At 37.9% G+C, this 20,210-nt stretch overlaps 1 protein-coding gene across 2 annotated transcripts in view; it reads left to right on the top strand.

Moving 5' to 3' along the window:
• Positions 1-20,210, top strand: part of PCDH11X (protocadherin 11 X-linked) — a 1,026,455-nt gene that overhangs the window by 556,046 nt on the left and 450,199 nt on the right. For both annotated transcript variants that reach the window (XM_075836602.1, XM_075836603.1), the window contains one exon: positions 11,246-11,317. In XM_075836602.1, coding sequence (XP_075692717.1) covers positions 11,246-11,317 — 72 coding nt within the window. The remainder of the gene's footprint in view (positions 1-11,245; positions 11,318-20,210) is intronic.

The following is a 20,210-nucleotide window of genomic DNA, read 5'->3' as shown; positions in this document are numbered from 1 at the left end:
CATTATACCGTACGTTACATTATTCATTGTGTTTGAGTTTCTTGTATTAATTCTCTGAAATCCTCATATACTTGGAGCTGAGAACATTTCTGGATTGTAGCTATTACATGGAGTCATCATGAACCTCGTATCTTGGATACAGCGCTCTCTGATCACAAACATCTCACCTATGATAGAAATGTCATTCCATAAAGAAAAAAAACCCTTTGCCTTTGGTTTCCTCAGGCGTCTCAGAATTTAGTGTCCGTAATCAATAACCGTCACCGGCTCGCTATTAATGTACCTGGCCTGGAAACCTTTACCCCCATTAATGTTTTTAAAATCAACACATTTTACTGGGCGGCTCATTATAGGATCTTGCCATTAATTGAAAAATAAAAGCACAAAAGCAAAATGTGAACAGAAATAATGTAAAAAAAAACACAAAACACAAAAAAAACCTCTCTCTGATTGACTCGGATTCTGCGATGAGTGACGACTGTATGAATTGCGCTCGGATGTGTTTATGACCTCCGGATAATCACTTTTTTCCATTTAGCACCACAAATCGGGGAGGCAGTTACAGTAAAAGCAATGATCCATTATTATTGAAACATAGAACCTGACAATTATAAAGGGCCGGCTGAGGAGCAACCCTTAAAGCCAAATCAATTTCACTAATATGTTTCATAATAATGAATTTCGTAAAGCGCGATATAACGCAACTCGGCATTCTTTAGGCTATTACCCCTGGCTCGCTAATAATTTGCACAATCTTTGTTACTGTAACAATAGAGGGGTCTAAGTATTTTTACTTTTTTTTTTTTAAAGAAGAACTTTAAGGCCCCATGCGCACAACCGTATTTTTCATCCATCCGTAAATACGGATCCGTTGTCATTTATAGTCATTCGTAAATTATCCGTAGGTGCGGAAGGAAGTTCGTAAATACGGTCCGTAGGTCATCCAAAATTACGGATCCGCAAAAAGAAATCTAGGGTAATCCCCTGGCGTCGCATAGCAACGCTTCCATAATTACGGATGGCTATGGATGCACATCGTAGCCGTCTGTAATTACAGAAGAGCCCAGAGACTTCTATGAGGAGTCCGTGCCATAATTACTGACAAAAAAACGGACATGTTTTATAATTTCTACGGCACGGACGCCCATCCATAAAAATACGGAAAGGTGTCCGTAGCCCATGGGTCTGAAATGAATGGGTCCGTAATTACGGATGAAAAATAGTGTCGTGTGTATGAGGCCTAAGGCCTAGTTCACACTGAGTTTTTTGGCACGGTTTTTGACGCAGAAACCTCATCGGAAACTGCGCCAAAAAACATCCGAAAATACCTCCCACTGATTTCAATAGGAGGCGGAGGCATGGTTTTTTTGCGTGCGTGCACTTGGGGAAAAGAAGTGTCATACCCTTTATTCAGGCGTTTCCATCTCTGACCTCCCATTGACATTAATGGGAGGCAGAGAAAGCAGTTTTCACAGTGTTTTTTGCACACGGCGCTCAATGGCTGCAGCCGAAAAACACCACGAAGAACGCTGCAAATTTTCTGCCGGCAGATCAAAATCTGCCTCAAAATTCCAGATGTTTCCACCTGCAAAAAAACTCTGTGTGAACAGGGCCTAAGAAGATCCCAGTCCTAACACCCCCATCCCCCACACACTCAACATAATAACCTGCCGTGGCTTCCACACTCCAGCCATGATGGCCAGCAGATCCTGAGTGCTGTAACAATGGACGTGTCTTATGGTTTGGTAAAGAACTTGAAGAATTCCCCTTCCCCAAATCTTACACTACCCGCACCCCCCACCCAATATATCGAATTTATTTTGGTTTCCTCGCTCCAGCCATGTACACTCGCAGATTCTCCATGCTGTAACAATGAATGTGTCTTATCGTTTGTTAAAGAAGAATTTTAAGAAGTTCTCTGCCCTTACCCTACACCTAACTTGCTTCTCCTAAGATCGCTCGTTTACCTTGGTTTTCTCTCTCCGGTCATGGTGACGAGTAAAGATTTGTAGATATCGGATTGATTCATAAGGATTAACGTTTACTCTATCCTTTTGTAGCCCATCTGCTCATTAAGTTGTCCTAAAAGCATTCCAAACGCTACATTCCGAAAAGTTGATACTTACATTTTTATTTCTCCTGCTCTGCAATCTCCGAGGTTATGGCATCTGCGCCCTATGTGGTGTGTCAACGCTGGTGGTGTTGGCTTTTACTGTTTTTTTATTGTGCTAGGGTCATGGATACATCGCTCCTATTGCATTTGTTCACTTTTTGTCTCCTGGTGAGAAGTGATACAATAAATGAAGGCGAGGATGATTTTATTAAGTAATATTTGACCCTTCTTTCTTTTTTTTTTTTTTTTTTTTAAATAATGAAAAATAGATGTATTTGAGTGGCCTATTGGGTTTGTATCTTGTAAATGAATGTATCATTATTTCCACCAAAAATGCCATTAAGTTACAACAGGCTAGAAGTGCCATACAGGCCTCATCCCAGTTCGAGAGGTGTTTTTTGTAAATTTTTTGCAAGAAAAAAAAAATGTAAAAATTCACACACGCGGTTATTATTAGTAGGATCACAATGAAAGGAAAGGTGTTGTTTTCATAATGCGTCTGATACATTGGGTGAGATTTAGGCCCTGTTCGCATGTTGTGTAAATGACATGTTTTTCTAGCGCATTTTATGCACTGAAAAACGCATAAACAAAGCATGATTTAAGCTTTCTATTGACATCAATGGGAAAGCGCGTTGTTAGTGCATACAACGCGTTTTTATGCGAGAAAATGTAAAAACATATTGCGTCAGGGCAATTCTTTGGCATGTTTCAATGCGCCTAATATACATGGTTAAACGCAAAAAGTGCATAAAAAAACCCATAAAAAAAACGTAATTTTAAAAAGTGCTTTACAAAAACTCTAATGCGTTTGACACGTTTACACACAGTTTTTTTTTTGGAGCACCATGTGAACAAGGCCTTAAGAATACTGCCTTAAAGTTTGTAAAGTTAAAACTAAACCAGACAGGCAGAAAATGCACCAAATGTATCCCAATGGCGCACGCTGTATAATACATTTGGCACATCTTGCTAGAAATGTTAGACAATTTTTGACTTTCTACCCACCCCTCATGACTGGCGTGCTTTACATCAATATTTTATGGGGAAAAAATATAACACGCCATTAATAAGTCTGGTACATTTTAAGACTCCTTTTAGCCACACCCCTTTTTTAACAACACTTTATAAAACGGTCTAGGAAGCTGCAAAAAAGTCTCTAAAACACATAATAAATTAGGCTCGTGCCATATACGCTACTTTTTGGCGCAATTTGTGCCAGAATTCTGTCCAGTTTTTCTTTCTAAATTTTCCCCATTTTTTCTTCATAAACTAAATGACTATTGTACTCTTGGCATTAAAGGGTGTGTGGACTTCTGCAACCATTTTTTATTGAATCCATTCATCTAAAATTACAAATATGGCACAATTTTGCTTATAGTCTTGATTATAAATTCCCTATTGTTTTGTGTATACAGCTTCTATGCAGACCTATGTAGCTCTATGAATACAGACTATAGACAATCACTGCATAGCCTGATCCTGCAGTCATTTGATACTCCAGTTACTCTGTTCTCTATTATATTGTGTGCTATGTAGAAGAACAGGCAAAAGGAGTGGAATAACACGTGACTGCAGGATCAGACTACACAGGGTTTGGTTGTAGTCTGTAACCATGGAGACACATAGATCTAGTTAGGAGCTCTATACACAGCTCACTGTTGAACACTTTTCCTTGCAGCACTGGGGTCCTGAGTTCGAATCCATTTCAGAAAAATATCTACATAAGGTTTGTACGTTCTCCTAGTGTTTTTTATAGGCTTTCTCCCACATTACAAAAACATATTGTTAAATGGGTTCCTATCAAATTGACCCTAATGTGCGTGTGTTTGAGATCGGGTTATTATCGTGAGCCCCTTGTGGGACAGGGACTGATGTGAATGTTGATAATCTCTGTACAATACTAAAGAAAATGTTGGTGCTGTATAAACAAGAATCAAAAAACGAGGCTAATTGCAAAGTTGCTTAATTTGTTTAGATGATTTTGAACAATAGACATAAAATTGGTTGCAAATTTGTACGTAAACTTTTAAGGAAAATAAAAGTTACAGGACAAAGAATGTAACGATTTGTAAACAGGCCATTAAAAGATCGTGTTTCTAAACTCGACCATTCCAAAAAACAAGTGAAATGAATTCTTGCACAGACAAGTTTGGTTTACAGTAAAGCTTTGATCTATGACTCTTTTATTATGTCTGGCCATAGGAGAAGCCGACCAAATTTCTTGCTGTTTTAGCAGTTTTTCCAAGGCGTCTATGAAAATGGATCATAATAATGTGTTTGAATTTTGCTTGTTGTTTTTGCTCCACAACTTAATCAATAACCATTAGCATTATTGGTACTAAAAAGCATTCAGAGCTTTTCAGCAACACAGACGGCAAAAAAAAAAGAAGAAGAATTTTTGCTTTTAAAACATGATATTTGCAATGGTAAACTGCTGCGGAAAGTTATTGCTCTTAAAAATATTCAGATGCTTCGTTATTAAATAAAAAGCATTAGCAAGATGTTTTAGATGGATCTTGACTGAAAGTGCTGCACTAATAAGTCAAAGGCACCATCAATTTCAAGAGTGAAAAACTCAATTCTACAAAAAAAAAGTTTTCTTTGCTGAGCTCAAAGGTATAAATATGGTAAAGTTTGTAAATTGTGACTAAACTAGCATCGTATGCAGGCGAGGTGCTTCTGCTGGGCTCCATTAGCGACCAAGGCCATCGCTAAGGCCACTCATCATAGGGCCATAGGCGTAGCTAAAGACTCATGGGCCCTGGTGCAAGAATTCAGCTTGGGCCCCCCTACCCCTCCCCAACACCAACAGACCCCTGCACACGCCTATGCCCAGCTGCCTTGCCCAACAGACCCCATGAATGCCCCCACAGCTGCCCCACAGTATAATGCCACCACAGGGTTAAGGTGTATGCTGCAGCAAGGCTTAAAGTCACACTCGCATTGGCGACCCCTATAGCTTTGCCACTGCATAGGGCACACATAGTTTGTGCATAAAGGTTGACCTGATACAAGCTTGCCTCAGGCACAATACTTTGTATTTGCTGACAAGAGAAATGAGAGAAAGAATATAATTACTATAATACTGCCCCCTATATACAAGAATATAACTACTATAATACTGCCCCCTATGTACAAGAATATAACTACTATAATACTGCTCATATATACAAGAATATAACTACTATAATACTGCCTCCTATATACAAGAATATAACTACTATAATACTGCCCCCTACATACAAGAATATAACTACTATAATGCTGCTACTATATACAAGAATATAACTACTATAATACTGCTCCTATATACGAGAATATAACTACTATAATACTGCCCCTATATACAAGAATATAACTACTGCAATACTGCTCCTATATACAAGAATATAACCACTATAATACTGCTCCTATATACAATAATATAACTACTATAATACTGCCCCTATATACAAGAATATAACTACTATAATACTGCCCCCTATATACAAGAATATAACTACTATAATACTGCCTCCTATATACAAGAATATAACTACTATAATACTGCCCCCTATATACAAGAATATAACTACTATAATACGGCTCCTATATGTAAGAATATAACTACTATAATACTGCCCGTATATACAAGAATATAACTACTATAATACTGCCTCTATATACAAGAATATAACTACTATAATACTGCCCCCTACATACAAGAATATAACAACTATAATACTACCCCTATATACAAGAATATAACTACCATAATACTGCTCCTATATACAAGAATATAACTACTATAATATTGCCCCCTATATACAAGAATATAACTACTATAATACTGCTTCCTATATACAAGAATATAACTACTATAATACTGCCTCCTATATACAAGAATATAACTACTATAATACTGCCCCCTATATACAAGAATATAACTACTATAATACGGCTCCTATATGTAAGAATATAACTACTATAATACTGCCCGTATATACAAGAATATAACTACTATAATACTGCCTCTATATACAAGAATATAACTACTATAATACTGCCCCCTACATACAAGAATATAACTACTATAATACTACCCCTATATACAAGAATATAACTACTATAATATTGCCCCCTATATACAAGAATATAACTACTATAATACTGCTTCCTATATACAAGAATATAACTACTATAATACTGCCCCTATATACAGGAATATAACTACTATAATACTGCCCCTACATACAAGAATATAACTACTATAATACTGCTCCTATATACAAGAATATAACTACTATAATACTGCTCCTATATACAAGAATATAACTACTATAATACTGTACCCTATATACAAGAATATAACTTCTATAATACTGCCCCTTATATACAAGAATATAACTACTATAATACTGCCCCTATATATAAGAATATAACTACTATAATACTGCCCCCTAAATACAAGAATATAACTATTAGAATACTGCTCCTATATACAAGAATATAACTACTATAATACTGCTCCCTATATACAAGAATATAACTACTATAATACTACCCCTTATATACAAGAATATAACTACTATAATACTGCCCCCTATATACAAGAATATAACTACTATAATACTGCCCTCTATATACAAGAATATAACTACTATAATACTGCCTCTATATACAAAAATATAACTACTATAATACTGCCCCCTATATACAAGAATATAACTACTATAATACTGTCCCTATATACAAGAATATAACTACTATAATACTGCCCCCTATATACAAGAATATAACTACTGTAATACTGCCCCTATATACAAGAATATAACTACTATAATACTGTCCTCCATATACAAGAATATAACTACTATAATACTGCCCCTATATACAAGAATATAACTACTATAATACTGCTCCTATATACAAGAATATAACTACTATAATACTGCTCCCTATATACAAGAACATAACTTCTATAATACTGTCCCCTATATACAAGAATAAAACTACTATAATACTGCCCCTATATATAAGAATATAACTACTATAATACTGCCCCCTATATACAAGAATATAACTACTATAATACTGCCCCTATATACAAGAATATAACTACTATAATACTGCCCCCTATATACAAGAATATAACTACTATAATACTGCGCCCTATATACAAGAATATAACTACTATAATACTGCTCCTATATACAAGAATATAACTACTATAATACTGCTCCTATATACAATAATATAACTACTATAATACTGCCCTCTATATACAGGAATATAACTACTATAATGCTGCTACTATATACAAGACTATAATTACTATTTATTCGTTATGATGTGTGTTTCAATAAACATTATGTTTATTATCATTAAAAACGATTGTCTTCTGGATAATCTGGAGTCTTTGCCGTGTAGAGTAGTTATGTGGATACGTTTATTTATCTAAGAATTTATCTAAAAATAATAATATAATAAATCTATAAATAAATAATAATCTATAAATCTAAATGGATTTTACTGTCATAACCATTACCAGGAAAAATTAGGAAGCTAAATGAGGTGTAATAAAAGAAAAACCCATCCAGGTATAAGACGCCTTTATCGTTAAGTTATTTTTATATAATTAAAAGAAATAACTATAGACTTTAACAGTTTGTAGGAGGAATTATGGAGAACTTGTAAAATCCATCCTCCAGTGACTAGAATTAAACACGCACAGTTTTGTGTAAGTCTCTAAGCTCCAGATATTGTAATAGTTAATATCTAGGTATTGCCCGGCCTGGACCTTTCTCCTCACGTACATCATAGAACAACTCTCTTCATTCCTTGATGGGGGACATGCTCTGCACATTGTCTCCTTCTGTATGGGTACATGTCTCATCTTACACAATAGGAAGCAGAATTGGGCTCGACAATAGGAGGGCACTAAAAATGGCTGGCAAAGACATAAAGGAAGAGGGGAGGAGGAAGGGAAGACCGGAGAAGGTGCGCTTGTAATCATGTAGGCCTGTAGGATGAGGCGGAGACCTGACTGTAGCACTTTGGGTTATAAGTTTTGACAGACACTTTTTGGTTTTGAGAGAATAGACAATGATGGTTCTTGAAGGGAACGTCTCCTAGCTGTCTTTGGTTGGCTTGATGTCTTAGTCGTGTTTCGGGATATTGATGTTGACTTACAGGTCGGTGACATTTAAAGAGCGGTTTTTCTTCCTCTTGGATAGAGATATTTTTTGGATCTAACAGAAACTTTTTCTGTAAACCGAAGCAACATGGGGTTATGGAGCTTCATCACGCTGCCTAGGTCAGCACCACGGCCAGCTCCCAGCATAACTACAGCCTGGCTCAATGAGAATATTGAGGGGTCCTGCTGTTGCCCACTTATTAATAACCAATATGTATCCAGACTTAATTTATAGCGGGAAATCTCCTAAGAAATCCTTCCTATGATCCTCTGCAAGAAGCACAGATCTTTACTATGCTGACAAAGTCCTTCCTCCAACTACTTAAAAGTGCTGTATAGGCAACACTTGAGATTTCTAAGCACATGAGAATTTATAATTAAAATGACATACAGTATGCAAAGAGTATTATGGACTTCAGTGAGATATATGAAAACATTAAACCACTCTTAGATGTCTTCCCACACCATACATTATGCAAATGTAACCTTGATACAATTCCAATGTATACATAGTGCTGCAGAGTGTATTAATGTGACCCAGCAGAGACACTGAAGGAATACTCTGTGTGTAGAGGTCTATTTATCTACAGATGTAGCAGAGCCCAATTTGTCATTTACCTGTTCCTTTCAGCCACAGTGATAACTTATTGAGACCAGATAAAGCAGAATGTATCTCTGCTGTCCTATAGAGAACCACCGACCCAAACCCATTATGATATTACAAGTTTTACATCTCTACCGATCTATATATCTATCTAAACAACCATAAATGTGAGTGGCCAATTCTGGATTAAAAGTACAATATAATAATTAACTGAATATATTTACAGAGGTATACGCTGAATCTCCTGGGTCCCAAAGGGAACCAGGACCCCACAAATGTTGCAGGGTACTATTGCCCTCTAATATAGGGTCTTCCTATGGCACTAGAAACCAGGTACAAATTGCAATTTTGCCCCTCCCCCATAGCTACACTACTATATTTGACATACACATAATAATAACCCAACGATATCAATGTTTGTGTTATTATATTGCATAATGTGTAGTTAGACTATAAATTATCTATACTGGTTTATTATACGAAGATTGAATAAGTAATTTTTTTCTATGAAACGGAGTTGTCATTTGAAGCTGAATTGAGTCTGGAACATATTTCAAGATATATTTGGAGAAAGTGTATTTAATTGGAGGGGCAATATTTAGTGGGTCAATAAAAACTTGTGCTATAGCTATGACCATGATTTCTCTGACTCCAATGGCTTCCATTATTCCTTTATGTCATAAATGCCTCCTAGGACTGTCTGCCTCCATATAAGACATTGTAAAACTAAGTCAATATCAATTCCATAAAGAATTGATTTGTGTTCCCTTACCTTAATGGGCAATTGGCTTTATTATCACTGGCTATCGGTGAATTTGTTTTTGAATGCAACTTTGTTGCATCCCTATGTATACAAATGAACGAAGAAACCAGCTACAATGCTCTATCATGAGTGTAATCGCATCCACTAAATGTCCCCAGCAACTGGCGATCAGGAACCAGAAAATCCCCAGCCCCGTAACGCCTTAGAAAGAGGACTTGACTTGGCTCTAAGAAGGTTGTACTGAAGGGAATTGTGTCAAGTGATCTGTCTTTCCTTTGTTGAATGTCTGATATGGCTGATAGAGAAGGGGGGGTATCACCAAATGGCCAATTATTTTCCACCTCGCCAATACCAGCACTTTTAAATGCTATTTAATAAGCCCTATTGTGCCATTTAGTCCATTCGGCATTTTTGGGACGTTGATGTTCCCAATAAGATGTTCTAAAGAACCCTTACCAGGGACAGTGCACCTAATGGGCAAAAGAAAATGTAAACTTGTGATGTACAAGTGTGATGGGAAACCATTTGGAAGGATTCTGTCACCAGGACGGACCGCTTTAATTTAGGACATCTGTAAAATACTGTTACATTTTTTGTTGAATCCTATTTGGTTCCATTTCCCAGTAGTATCAGTGCATAGAACGTTTGACAATTTTTACATGTAATATAATCTTGGAATTTTTCTTTTTTGTTAGAAATCATATACTTCGCTACACAGTGTTTTCTAATTTGAGTTTTCTATGGCACAATAACAATATCTCTCCGATTCTTCTTTCCGTGCGTAGAATGCCGGCATTGATGTGGTTTTTCACTTGGCTTTTACACTTATTTTTTTACCTTTTACTACTTGACAGTCATATCCTTTGAAACCTTTCCACTCAGACAGACCACATAATTTGATCTTCCTGAGCTGGCACTTTAATGCCTTCTAGTGACTCGAGACAGGCTGCGAAACATAAAATGATGAACACGCGTTTAATCAATTGATGGAACTCCTGTTAATGAAGTGTGCATTTCTTGTTGAAAATATAATACTCTGGAGATTGTTTTATCAGTTGGTAATAGTGTGTTACTCTCTAAGTGGAGGACGCAGTATTAACTTTCCAATTTTGCTGGTGCAATAATCATTCATTTCAAAGCCCCAATGCGCTGGAGGAGTAGGCAACACATTTGCTGTGGGTAGGAACCGCAATTCATTACTTGCAGTCTCGGCAAGCCTTACTACCAAAAAACTTTTACTAATGAGCACTCACTTTATTCATCAGCTAAGGAGACTGCGTATAACATTGGGCAGGAAACACAAACAGCCGTCCTCCGTCCACATTGATGAAAGGCTTGATATTTTATTCTAAACACTGATTCCACCGAGCCGGGCGCTAATTATCGCAATATCAAGAATTTAAGCAGCAAATACATCATCAACGTCCTTCAGCCAAGAAAAAGCTCTCCTAATGTTGGGAATTATTCTACAAGCGCCATGTTTTAAGGTGGTCGCCAAATGTATATCCCTTATGTAGTAGATGTTACCAAATATACCACCATTTAATATTATCTATGTCTAATTCACTTCTTTGTTTTCCTTTCCAGCAAGGAAAAGACTTGGGAAAACTTCAATCTCCGCTGAAGGAATCAAATCTGGAGACATGGATTCAACCACCGGTAAAAGATACATTTAATGTTATTTTTCCGTAATTTTTGGGTTGACCGTTTATTATTACTTTGAGCGATTGAGATGATAAATGAGAAAAGTAGAGATTCCGGATTTTGGTATGTCCTGTAGAATAGCATTGTCCATTAAATGTTCTGGACCCGAAGAGCCTTAGAGTGTTGGTTTCTTCTGGTTGCTGCTCCAACTCTCTAGTTTGTTCAAGATGTTCCTGGAGGTAAGATCTTCAGTAAAATGGCTTTAATGTAACCTAAAGAATAATAATGTTTATTAAATCTACTAGAGGAATTACTGTAAGGACTTTCTGGAATGTTGTAGGTTCTTTCTGCCTCTTAGTGGAAACAACCAAAATTATGTGGGTTTACAGTCTACAAAGAAACCGATCCACATTTCTTCCATTCATGCCACCAGTTTCGGAGCTTTGGAAGTTTTGGTGATAGCTCACCAAGGTTTACCAGAGGATGACGTTAGGGATTTCCACTCATAGAAAAAAAAATACACACAACGTTTTCGACTTAAACCATTCTACAGGACTTGGGTGAGTCCGGTTAATTTTGACTATGCCACTTACAATATAGTCTCCTCATAGAAGTCTTGGTACTGTACATAACATAATAGTAATGTCACTTCATAAACTATCATTCAAAATAAATAAAAAGGAAAATCTCCTGAAAATGAGACCATTCGTTGCTCCACCAAAAACCGAATATTTAAGCTTAGTAGATATGATTAGACCAGCCTATCCATACCACCCGATTACCTTTTGTCCCTAAGCCAACCTATGCTCAACGCAAAGAAGACAGTAGCATGACGACAAGTATACACTAACCATATGCCAAAGAGCTACGGAGTAACTCAAATGACAATATTTTTTCCTGCATCTCCAATAAATATGAAGTATTTTGAAGTGTAATGTATTTAGACTAAGCTTGGACTTGACAACACTTATTATTTTATATTTTTTTAGGACTTCTGCATATGGTAATTTTATGACTCTGTACAACCTGCCAGGTGTATGGAGCTGTATTATGGCACCCATAGTATTATATGGGATTCTATTGTACCTCCGTAACATTTGAACCAGTATGGAGGTATACAGTGTTTTTTTCTTGTATGGAATCCAACAGAATCTCTCCTAGAATATTTTGGTAATACAGTTTTTTATGGAGTCTCCATGCGGCGACACACGGAGTGCCCACAACTTCATAGTATGGAGCCTTAGAGACACCATCTACCTCCATACAGGCTCTGCGCACCAAGCTCATCCGTGTACATGAATACGAGTGGTATGAGAAACCAGGCGGTTATTGTATCACAAGAATCAAAAGAAATATCAGTATCAATTTCAGGTATAACACAATATTTGACAATAATATAGATTGGAGAATAGTGGAATAACATAAGAACTTTGAAGAAAGGAGAGATGTCTTATAAGACGATACATGTGCCGTAGGTTCTTGGCTTTTTCTTCTGTTACAATATAATCCTATTACTCGCCGTCTACAGTATTTTTGCTTGATGCTGCCTTTTCTCAGTTGCCGTAAGACAGAGCTGGGAAAGTTCATTTTCTCCGAGAATGTTTGTTTGATTGAAGAAAGATATAATTTGCACTATCGATGGCCAAAAAGAAATGTAATCAAGGAGCAGAATAACTGATTAGACCATTCTGGCAACAGAGAACTAAATTAGCTGCAAGTTGTTGTTTGACTTATGTCTGCTTATTGAAAATCTTTCATTAGCCATGCTTTGGTCTACGGACAGTTTATCTCGCAAGTGCTTGTTTTATGATCATTGTGCTGGAATTACTGTGCTAGACAAAGCAAATTATATACCTCTTGGGCACAAGTTGTTACAATGTCCCCAGGATTTTACTGCGCAGTCAACCAATAGGAATGAAATATAGGAGAATATTCTGTAGAGTTTTGGGTTACTAAATAAGAGTTGATTGTTTTTTTTTAGAAAGAGACCATTCTACTGTCACTGATTCTCCTTGGGATGTAGGAATATGTAATTCCCTGTTTCTCCATCTGTAGACGAGGGTATGATTATTCTTGTATGAAATGACATAATGTATGTGCAATGTATCAGTCATATCTGCTTGGTTCATAAGATTCATTTATCCATATGGGCCAGACAACTGATCCCTTGTGATATTTATCTCTCCTTATACTATGTATTGCTGAATCGTACAACCGTGTTGGCACTGCCTTGGATAGAAAGGGTAAGGATAGCCAAAATATATATAGTCTTCCTTCAGTCATCACAACAAGGAGTTGTTTCAAGTGGACAAACTTTGCACATATGCAAGATTAAAGCATATGTACATTCTAAGGCCTCATGCACACTTCCATCAGCCGTCGTACGGCCGCTAATGACGGTTCCGTGAAACACGGGCTGCACTCGGGTGGCTTCCGTTGTTTCACAGACCAAATCAATGAAAAGGCCGAGACTGTTCCATCAAAAACGGGCAAGAGTAGATTCTGTCCTATTTTTGACGGAACGGTCGCACGGTTTCGTTAAAACAACAGAAGTGTTCATGGCCCCATTGAAATTAATGTGTCAGGGTGCTATCGGTTAAAACAATGGATAGCACCCTGACGAAAAACTGAAGTGTGCATGAGGCCTGAGAGCGAGACTCCCTCTATGAGACCAGGATTAGAGCGGCTGCAAAGAGAAATATTTAAACAGCTGTGTGAATTACATTATTTTACTCACAAGATGAAATGTTTTCAATAGGATTTCTCATAAAGACAAACACTTTGTAAAAACAAGTAGTCTTCCCTATATCCAGGTGATCAGTTGTTCTTGGTGGGAAAAGCCAAAGCCAGACACACAATTCGTTAATTTGAAATGTAGCATTACATTCTGCCAATTAAAGTAAATGGCCATCCATGTAATGTATGGACAGGTCGGGTACGTCTGTGTGGAAGCTGCACTTACAGAGAGCAGAGCTCTATGACGCCCGTTCTGCTGGTAGAGTTACATCCTGTATTATTCTCCAGAGCTGCACTCACTATTCTGCTGGTGGAGTCACTGTACATACATTACTTATCCTGTACTGATCCTGAGTTACATCCTGTATTATTCTCCAGAGCTGCACTCACTATTCTGCTGGTGGAGTCACTGTACATACATTACTTATCCTGTACTGATCCTGAGTTACATCCTGTATTATTCTCCAGAGCTGCAGTCACTATTCTGCTGGTGGAGTCACTACACTGTACTGTGTGTACGTACATTACATTACTTATCCTTTACTGATCCTGAGTCACTATTCTGCTGGTGGAGTCACTACACTGTACTGTGTGTACGTACATTACATTACTTATCCTTTACTGATCCTGAGTTACATCCTGTATTATTCTCCAGAGCTGCACTCACTATACTGCTGGTGCTGTCACTGTGTACATACATTACATTACTTATCCTGTACTGATCCTGAGTTATATCCTGTATTATAACCCAGAGCTGCACTCACTATTCTACTGGTGAAGTCACTGTGTACATATATTACATTACTTATCCTGTACTGATCCTGAGTTACATCCTATATTATACTCCAGAGCTGCACTCGCTATTCTGCTGGTGGTGTCACTGTGTACATACATTACATTACTTATCCTGCACTGATCCTGAGTTATATCCTGTATTATACTCCAGAGCTGCACTCACTATTCTGCTGGTGGAATCACTGTGTACATACATTACATTACTTACCCTGTACTGATCCTGAGTTACATCCTGTATTATTCTCCAGAGCTGCACTCACTATTCTGCTGGTGGAGTCACTGTGTACATACATTACATTACTTATATTGTACTGCTTCTGAGTTACATCCTGTATTATTCTCCAGAGCTGCACTCACTATTCTGCTGGTGGAATCACTGTGTACATACATTACATTACTTATCCTGAGTTACATCCTGTATTATACTCCAGAGCTGCACTCCCTATTCTGCTGCTGGAGTCACTGTGTACATAGATTACATTACTTATCCTGTACTGATCCGAAGTTATATCCTGTATTATACTCCAGAGCTGTACTCACTATTCTGCTGGTGGAGTAACTGTGTACATACATGACTTATCCTACACTGATCCTGCGTTATATCCTGTATTATACTCCAGAGCTGCACTCACTATTCTGCAGCTTTAAACATGAAATCTCCCACTAACACCTGCTTGGTCAGTGTCTGTGCAGAGCTTTATCTGGTGATTTGCTTTCTGCAACGTGTTCTCTTTATAGCTGGCCCAGTAAACATATTTAATATAGATAGTATTTACTTTCCCCTGCATTTAGAAGCTCAGATAAAAAGTTAGAGGTAGTTCTGTGCACATTCTAAGTGACCCAATGACAACCAGCAGAACAGTGAGTGCAGCTCTGTAGTATAATACAGTCTTTAACTCTAAATCAGTAGACGATAAGTAATATACGAGGCATAACATTTTTATACTTTGTGTATTTTATATGTAAACTCTAACATGTGATCAAAGGTGAATTTAACATTCTGCTGGTTTCCTGTTGGCTCCAAGATCACCTCATCCAATATTTTACTGCTGCCCCCTGCTGATTCAGTGTCTGTGCAGTGTGGAGGATGTTCTCACTATGGACTCTACACTTGTATTCAAACCTTTTCTGAAATAGATTAATTCTGGTGTTTTTCCTCATTACAAGTAACAAATTGCAAGTTCTAATTAAAAGTGCCTACTGTATACAATCCTTTATGAGTGAGATTTCATGTTTCTGGTGCTTTTGCATCATAAATAAGTGTAAAATGTATCTTATTTCTTTCCCCTGGAGTGTTGTCGTATTTAGAGTGTCCTGATTGACTTTAGCTACGCAACAAAAATCATATCAACCTGAACGTGTCTGAGACGTTCAGTAAAGGGTTAATACATTGTTCTACATTCCATTACCACGTTGTTATTCTCTCATCATTCCAAAACGGAGCTCCGTGCCCTGAGCCCACAGTGATTTTACAGCAGAATAATTACTGACATCATCAAATAAAGAGAGAGCATAAGTCCGTCTCAGGAGTCAGGATTAGCATTGGGAGCCTAAGACATTCCGAGGAAAAATTCATTCGGCTCACAGACCGCCACGTTTCAGTTCAAAGCCGGATATGTACGAATCCGGTGATTTTATTTTTCTTCTTAACAATAAAAAAGTGAAGTAAGTCGCTAAAAGCAAAAATGTAAATGTACTGAGGCCCGTGAAGGTCGTAAACATTCAGAGGAGACCGTCGAAAAGAGGTTTGAGATGCTGAAATAATTATTGTCTGCTATGATATTTCATTCCTTACGTATAAATCTGAAGGTCCATTACAAGGTCATATTCACCACAGAGACCTGGCCACCTTTAGCGCCCATGAAGAAGATAGTGCGGCCCCATTGCTCCTTTTACGAGTGGCGTGACCTCCCACAGTCACTGTAGAGTCCGGAAACAACATGAAGGGTCCTGGTCAGGGGTCACATTCATCTTTATTAAAAAACATTTGGGGTTTGGGGGTGAAGAACATGCCCCAGGCTGTACTGTCTTGTGATCTTGGTCTAAAATATAGATGTAGCAGAGTTATTTTCCTTGAATTGCTTTTTTAGTGCCCTGTGATTTCTCAATGATGCGGTCAGTGTCTCATTGGTGCACGTCTGATGGCTGGTTAACCCATGGAAGCCTAGAATGAAGTGGCCACGGCACTTAGTAAAGCACGGCAGCCGTTTGTTGTTCTTCTACGGAACAGTGCCACTGCCTAGCCAAGTTTTTGTCAAGAATTGTAACACAGCCCAGTTTGGATGAATGGCGTTGCTTTTCCAATACCTGGTCAGCAGTTGTCCTGCTTGTTATTGTAGACGTCAGTGGAGGTTTCAATGTTCAGATCTCCACCAACCAGACAGTGATAGCATAACTTATCAAAAAAAATATCAACGCTGAGTGGACATAGGTATAAAATCTGGTACAAGCCAAGTCTCAGCATAGAATAATAGTGGGGAATGAGCTGCAGTAGATCTTATTGCCTATGATTCCATGCTACACCCAAGAACCTGGGAGGTCCAAGATGGCGGAGCCGGGCTACATCAGTGCCAGGGAAGTATTTGTATATATTCTTGCTTGAATGTTGATCCAGTCTGATTGCCTCTCGGGATCAGGAGGGAATTTTTCCTTGTTAGGGAAGATTGGTTAATGCTTTATGGGTCATTTTTATATTTATTTTATTTATTTTTATTTTTAACCTTCCTCTGGATCATTTTAGGTAAAACAAAGTTCTATAATATCCCCCATCCCTTCCCTTTCTCCCATGACTTGATTGAACTTGATGGACATAGGTGAAAAACACGGCGCCACATGAGCATTGCGTAATTGAGCAGTGTTTTTGTTTCTGGTCTGACATTACGTAACAGCGGTTTCTTTTTCGAACTGTTATTAGGCGATCTTTCCGTTTCGATGTGTTTTCTAATCATGCTGTCAATCACTATATAAACCAGTGAGGTTGGTTTTCGTTTGTACCTGACCTGATGAAGACGCCGGTTCGGCGTAGAAACGCATAGTCTGTACAATGAAATACGATTTTTTCTAATAATTATATGACGTTCCTTGGATGATGGCAGCGCTATTTCTGAGTTCACCTTTTTCCATATACCCATATGTCTTTTTTCCACCGTCCTAACTATGGAACTTTGCATCATATTTTGTGGCATTTTAGAACGGAGCGTTGCGCTTAATTTCTTCTTCGTCTATAGCCTCAGGGTTTTACAACTCATTAATACACAAAATATGGCTGTTGTACTCGGAATTCATTGTCTGTCATGTTGCAGAGAGTCCATGATGAGACATTTCCTCTGGTAACAGCCGCTATTTTCATAAAATCCTACATGACTATAGACGCACTAGTAAAAGAATACGGCAGAGGTTGTCAGAAGTGAAGTCTTTTGACAAACTTCTATTCTTCAGTTGTCTTGTTGCCGTGAGATTTTTTTCACTCTTGCTTCCCTGGTAGAACATTTTGAAGATGAAGGAAGACAAGACATGGCTCGATACAATATATTACTTCAGATATTTATCATTTTTTTTCCCTACATATTTCCAAAAAGAACCTTTTAACTCAAATTAACATCTATCGGATGTGACACAAATACGGAACAATATCCGCACAGAAGCCAAACTGTTTTCAGATGAACAGGTCACCCGAGCCCGGCAGGATCTCCACATAAGACGTAGACTGCGATGCCTGCTGCATAAATAACCCTTTTAATGTGTCTCAGTAATTACCTTGTAGAATAGAATTTCTCATGGCGTGATCGGCGCCAGTTATTGGCTCAAGCACCGCGTTTCAAGCTTCAGCATTGAATAACATGATGGAAAAAAGGCGCAATACTCCCCAATCCATTGATGTTCACTTGTCAATGTTGAGCACGAGTGCTTCTTCCCAGGGCTGAAGTGTAATGGACTCAGGTTTTGTCATTTTCACAGAAATGAAGAATAATCTCATACGCGCTTTTAATGCCATCCAATCATAATTGTATTGTGATTTGCAAAAGAATATTTATTCACTCCCGGTGATATTGAACAGATGAGTCGCTTGTTGTTCAGACCTGTAAAATATCCAATTTTCGGAATGTTCTTATTCTAGCCGAAAAACATAAAATCATAACATTCACTGTTAAATTACACACAGACTAATGGTGACATTCAACGAAGCAGCCGAAATTACCTTAAGAGTAGACCTGTTGTTATTCTGTCCACTTACTCACTCAAAAAAAGGTTTTATTTACTTCGTGTTTTTGCTGGCTGGTATTCTGAGGAATGGGTTGGGTGTTTTCGTCGAGAAAATTGAGTATTTTGGCAGTGGTGTACACAGAAGAGATGGAACCCCATACATAGATCAAAGTGTGCCGCCATTTATGGTGCCAGGTCTTGCCATTAAGGACAGAAGGACCTGGTTTTTCAATTCCCCTCCATACCCTTGGACCCCATGTTTGCTAACAATGCCCTTTCTCTGGAGAGGGGAGCCCTGCACAAGTTCATGCCATCCAGCAGCAAAGTGGATGGGACCAACCGGGGCTTGGCCCGCTCGCCAAAGAACCCAAAGCAACCACATAATCTGAATCTTTGTGGAGCCATAGCTAGTCTTTCCTTCAACCCGGGCAAAAAATAAAATTGCTATGTTAGCCCTTTATCTAAATATTGCCCAAGATAGAGTGGCTTTTTGGTGCCCATACGACCCGTGAAAGCCATTACCAGGCACATGCCCAGTCAGCCACCCCCAGTTACGCTCATGCCTCTATGGTAGGTGCGCTTTTGCATTTGGGAACTAAGAAGAGACTGTTCAAGTGGAGACACAAGTTTCCCTCCGATCCCATGATTATGGTGGTGCCCAGTGATGTGGCAATCAGAAGAATTACTTCAAAAGTGTTTTTTGTTTTTTTTAGATTTTACTACTTTTAAAGAAAAAAAACCTTTTAGTTAAAAATCAAAATAGTTTTGTGTCGCCACATCCGGAGAGCCATACATTTTTTATTTTTTCATAGATTGAGCGGTGCGACGGCTTATTTTTTGCAGGACGAGCTGTAGTTTTTATCGTTACCGTTTTTTTAGTACATACAACTTTTTATTCCATTTTTCTTAAGAGCGAAGTTGACCAAAAAAACTGCAATTTTGACGTTTTAAATCTTTCTTTTTTACAGCATTCACCGTGCGCGTTAAATAACGCCATATTGTAATAGTTCAGACTTCTACAGATGCAGCAATATCAATTGTGATTACTTTTTTATTTTTTACATTACTTTGGAGGAAAAATGGGAAAAAGTTTTTTTTTTTACTTTTAATATTTGTTTTTTTCACTACTAAAAACGTAATTTCACTTTTTTTTCACACACTTTATTAGCCCCCC

This window comes from Rhinoderma darwinii, chromosome 8 (assembly GCF_050947455.1).
Source record: "Rhinoderma darwinii isolate aRhiDar2 chromosome 8, aRhiDar2.hap1, whole genome shotgun sequence".
Classification (NCBI taxonomy): Eukaryota; Metazoa; Chordata; class Amphibia; order Anura; family Rhinodermatidae; genus Rhinoderma; species Rhinoderma darwinii.
Note: the sequence above shows the minus strand (reverse complement) of the source record. Positions and strands in the feature narration are given on the sequence as shown.